This window comes from Berghia stephanieae, chromosome 14 (assembly GCF_034508935.2).
Source record: "Berghia stephanieae isolate SIO BIC M18660-M18661 chromosome 14, UCSD_Bste_1.3, whole genome shotgun sequence".
NCBI classification, from domain to species: Eukaryota; Metazoa; Mollusca; class Gastropoda; order Nudibranchia; family Aeolidiidae; genus Berghia; species Berghia stephanieae.
The window spans coordinates 13,613,574-13,618,573 of record NC_088373.1 but is presented as its reverse complement, the minus strand read 5'-3'; the positions used below and the strand labels follow the sequence as shown (position 1 = coordinate 13,618,573).

The following is a 5,000-nucleotide window of genomic DNA, read 5'->3' as shown; positions in this document are numbered from 1 at the left end:
AGAGGTTTATTTTAATTGAGTGCATTCATTTTCGTCTCAGGACCAAATTGGTCAGTACAAAAATGGGTTGTAAACGAATGTGAGACCAGGTTTGGGGGTATTGTCAAGAAGAGAGTCTTGTAAATCGATCGATATTTCAAGGACATGTTTTCTGAGAAATTTTAGAAGGTATTAACCAGACTATAGATAGTTTAGAATTCGTTTGGATAAGAAACTGACAACATTGCCATCGGGAAGTATAACGGACCAACACACAAACCTCTGTATAACTATGAACTTTTATAGTCTGGAATATCAAATTCTCACTAAATTGTAATAACCAGGCTATAAACATTCAAGGTTACACATAGTTTTGTGTGTTTGGCCGTTATGTTCCGGATGGCAATGTTATGAGTTTCTTAGTTAAGAGCACAGCATCTATTGTCCGCTTGATAGTATTTAGTGAGATCTAATCATTAAAATGGTGTCTTAAACAGTAACAAACTGCAAAATGACGTTTATTTCATTCCTTCTATATTCTCTCATCTCCCAGATGACAAGTTTGTTGTTGAGGAAGATGGCCTGCTTATAAAAGACCTCCAGTTCTCGGATTCAGGAATCTACACATGTGACGTCACATTACCAGACACTGGTCTATATTATGAATCTAAGATCAACTTTACTGTCCAAAATGGTAAGGGGCTAAGGGTTTAGAACCATATTTCTCTAAATTGAGAAAAAAAGTTAATAAAATAAAGTTCAGTTTTTTTAAAAATTGAAATGCAATATCGCATCAAATGGTTCATTTTTGTCTCACATGTTTAGGTTGCTGTTTGCTAGCGACCTCATGTAAAGCGCTTCGAACAATTTAAGTGGATCTTACACTATATAAATGCTCATGTTCTGTTTTTGTTTTTTAAAATAACTTTTGATCTAATAAATAACCCAATTTGATTTATTTTTAAATTATAGGTTGAATCAATTTAAACTTATTGTATTGCATGTAAGATCTCAAAATATTCCAAAAGTGGGCATAGACCTGGTGAATCCTCAATCCACGATATGTAACCGAGTACGTGAAACTGGTTTTATGTGGGAATGGGGATGATCTATATTACCTTTCCATGTTCTCGAGTCATTGGTCACATTGCAAAATGTACTCAAAATGACCCAACGGTGAGCAGTGCATATTGAAAAATTTCAACGTCACAATTGGTCAATTTGCTCAGTATCTCTTGGATATTTTTACAACTTCCATAAACACGGCAACGTGTTTACAAAATAATTAGAGAACCACCCAATCGTTGGACAGCAACAAATCATGTGATCGATGACTAGTAGTAAGCCTTGTAGTACGAATGACGCTTGCTGAAAATTGTGTGATTCAGTCATAGTCGATGAGTATATTTGCTCTCTCCATCCATGTTATTAATTGTTTCCATTGGTTACGGTCCTGGGTAGGAGTTTTGAGGCTGTCGAGATCTTGTTGTGACTTTAGTACGGAGGGCACTGCAATATTTCCGTGTTCTTCAGGAATTAATTCGGCCTCATCTAAACCCAGAAATTTCTGAGATCCTCATTCAGGGTAGTTACTATTGATGTCTCCCTACATATTTGTTGCTATGAAGGAAATATTCTGTCATTGCAGTTTGGACTGGCATGTTACCTTCTCGATGTAAGATGTGACCAAATAGCCTCCATCGACGTTCTTTTATTATATTGTACTCAGGCGTTGGACCTCGGGTTTTTTTAATCGAGATCAGTATTTGTAATTGTCTCTGGCTAAAAGATTCCGATTACGCGGCGTAATTGTTTGCGGTGATTTTAATCGAGACTTTCTAAGTTATTTGTGATGCCCCAGGTATTTAACACACGTTAACCCACTAGACTAAGACGTGAATGAGTACCTCATTGTAAGAATGCCAGTGCAAGAAAGACGCCTTACAGGTGGCTGGTGCTGTGTGAAACAATGTATGGTTTTATATGGATGCAGGGGGAATAAATGAAACATTGTGAAACGCATTGATGATGGTAAATCCGGTCTAATAACGAGAACTCACCAGACGCTGCACAAACCTTAAAAATGACGTCAAACTATAAGCCCTCATGGGTTCCAGTGTCAGGTTATGTGTTAACGAGTGTTACGGTTTATACCGTAGCCATCGTTCACTTATAGCCTGAAACGAAATCCTACTAAAACCCATATTTTGACGTCATTATTACGTATTTAGACCGCCTAGTGAGTTGTCTATTGTAGTGCTTAAGGAGACCTACTGGTTGAACTGTTGATAACAACTCACGATTTGTTTTCTTTAGACGTCATTTGGTGGTCAGAATCGGCGTAGCCATCATTAACTTATAGCCTGACACTGACCAAAAATTGACGTCAAAATGCCCGTCTTTGGCCACAAAAGACAACAAATTGTGAGTTGTATTCAATAGTTCAACCAATGGGACCACTTGTTTCCATGACCACTTCTAAAGACAACTCACTAGGCGGTGCAAAATCCAAATAATGACGTCAAAATGCCACTCTTTTTGGGTTTCAGTGTCAGGCTATAACTTAACGATGGCCAAGGAATCAGGCCTTGAGTTTACAAAGGCCACGTGTATACTCAAAATGTGATGACGTTCCTCGTGTCACTGAGTTAAAATCTCAAACAATTTTAAGGGAAGACGAGGTTGGAAGTAGCTTAATTCTATGTGTCAACGATACGTTGAATTGTTCCGAAATACCCCGCTGTGTTTGTGAATTAAAATGACGTTGACTATTGTTTTTAAACCACAGGAGAGATTATATGTTATCTTCCTCTCTCTCTCTCTCTTCTCTCTCTCTCTCTCTCTCTCTCTCTCTCTCCCCCTCTCTCTCTCTCTAGAATCATTTTTGTGATGATCGCAGGATGTCGTTGCGATCGGGTTATTGACAGTTCTAAATGCCGGTTGAGATTTAAGTAAAAAACAACTTTTAATATTAATATAAATGAGAGATGTTAATTCAGTAGGTTAAGCGTTGGCATTTCACTTATTTTAGAAATAAAGTTGAGATTGGATACAAATTGGTCTTTCAAATAATAAGCCGTTATCTTTACTCGTTATTCTCCTCCACCATCCTACTTTGTAACTCCCCAACAACTACTTGTAAACAAGCCCTTATGACTGATGACTTCAAAAATCGCCCCCTGCTTCCATCTAAAATCCTTGTTACTGAAAAGACGGCCAGACAATCCTCAGCCTGAAGCCTTGGCCTTAATGGAAAAAGAAGAAGTTGGACGTAGTCTTCCAAATCAAATAGCCCGAATTCCTTTCTAGTTGCTAAACTGAGCCGTTTGTCCCAATCCGTGGTTGTTCTCTCCCCAGATAATCTGCTATGTCTTGGGTCCACTTTCTCTTAGGCTTCTATCTGCTCTCCCTTCCCAAGAAAGCACTTTACATGAAAACTTTTAAATTTTATTAGTGTGGCCAAGGTTTACAGCTTCATTAGGATTGCGGTGGATAATAATTCTCCAGCGTTTATCTCGACGACATGTCTATCCTGCTTCTACAGATTTGACCAACCGTCTCACAGCCCCGCCTGCAATAAAATATGGGCTTTATTCAACATTGTTGCAATGGACAATATGTCAGCCGATTTGGAAGCACTTCCACGACAACTATGCCTATAAGCCCATAACAATTTGAGTTATCAGACGTGTTGTCGTGGCCATTTAGATAGCATAACTTTAATATATCGTCAAAAATAAAAACTTGGGCCATGATTATGTGGATTATTGTGGACAATGGTTATAAGGTCAAGAAATAAAAATTCCTTTTTCTAATTATATCTCTAAGTCCACATTTTGGTATTTGCTTCATCCAGATATCCGAGTCCCACATTGTATTATCGTTTTTATTGTTTTAGACATAAGCTGACAAAGCGTTGTGATCTCGAAACATTCCTTGTTAAGTATAATGTATTTCGTTCCCTTAGAAAATAGCCATTGTATTCATTTTTATTTTCAAAAAAAACAAAACAATTATTTTCAGGGTTGCGATAAATCCAGGAAAGTGGGCACGGACGTGCGAAACCGACGAAGCAAAAGAATGAAACCAAAAGGAAAATAACTGAAACCATCAGAGTCGTCAACAATCGGAATTCATAGACCAAATGGATCATTAGAAAATGACAGTCGAAAGCGGACGATAAAAACTAGAACCAGTCATATTTCATTGCTTCTATCTAGTTAAACCACACTTCTGATGTATTATCTTTCTACATTTTTTTCTGGCGCTGATATAACCTAAATGTGTTGCAAGCGCCGTAAAACCCTTAAAAACAAGAAAAAAACATTCTAAATTTTAATACAAATCAAACAAAAGTAATGTATTCTTGTTTTTATTGCTTTTGATGAAAGATAAATGCTTTGATTCCAAAAGTTCCTCACGTTTTGTTGAGGTTATTTGAAAACTTTTAATTTTTAATCAACCCATACATTAATTATTTTCACGATTTTGGTGAACCATTAGACTTTAGACCTAAATTCCCCCCGTGTCTTTGACACATTGGGCTATCCAGATTCGTTAGTCCTCCCTATTATCCCGTGATGCCATTTATGCCTCGTCAGCTCTCCATTTTTAAGGTCTTTCTCGACAGTTGTTTTCCACGTTGTCCTCGTTCTTGTCTGTTGTTATCCTTATTTTATCTTCCCTCCATTCAAATGCTTTTTTTGGTATTCTTTCATGTGGACGACGTGTCCTGTCCAGCTGAAACGGTTTTGTTGGATGGTGATCGTAACGTCCTGCATTCCAGTTATTTTTATAATTTCAGTATTCTCTACGTGGTCAAAGTAAGTAGCTGACATTGAGTATTTTTCTTAGGTATCGTTGTTGGAATGCGTAGAGACGTTTCTGTCTTTTGCTTACATTGGTTAGTCGAGGAAAAGACCAACACGTTAAGTGACCTCTATGAATGGATTTTGAACGAACAAGACAAATAAAAAAACTGAATTTTTGAAATTATCACCAGAATACGTTTTAAGAAAACT

The 5,000-nt window shown here is 37.3% G+C and overlaps 1 protein-coding gene across 2 annotated transcripts in view; it reads left to right on the top strand.

The window, feature by feature from the left end:
* LOC144959461 (uncharacterized) overlaps window positions 1-5,000 on the top strand; it is a 55,762-nt gene that overhangs the window by 4,499 nt on the left and 46,263 nt on the right. For both annotated transcript variants that reach the window (XM_078892060.1, XM_078892061.1), the window contains one exon: window positions 533-673. In XM_078892060.1, the coding sequence (XP_078748186.1) occupies window positions 533-673 (141 nt within the window). The remainder of the gene's footprint in view (window positions 1-532; window positions 674-5,000) is intronic.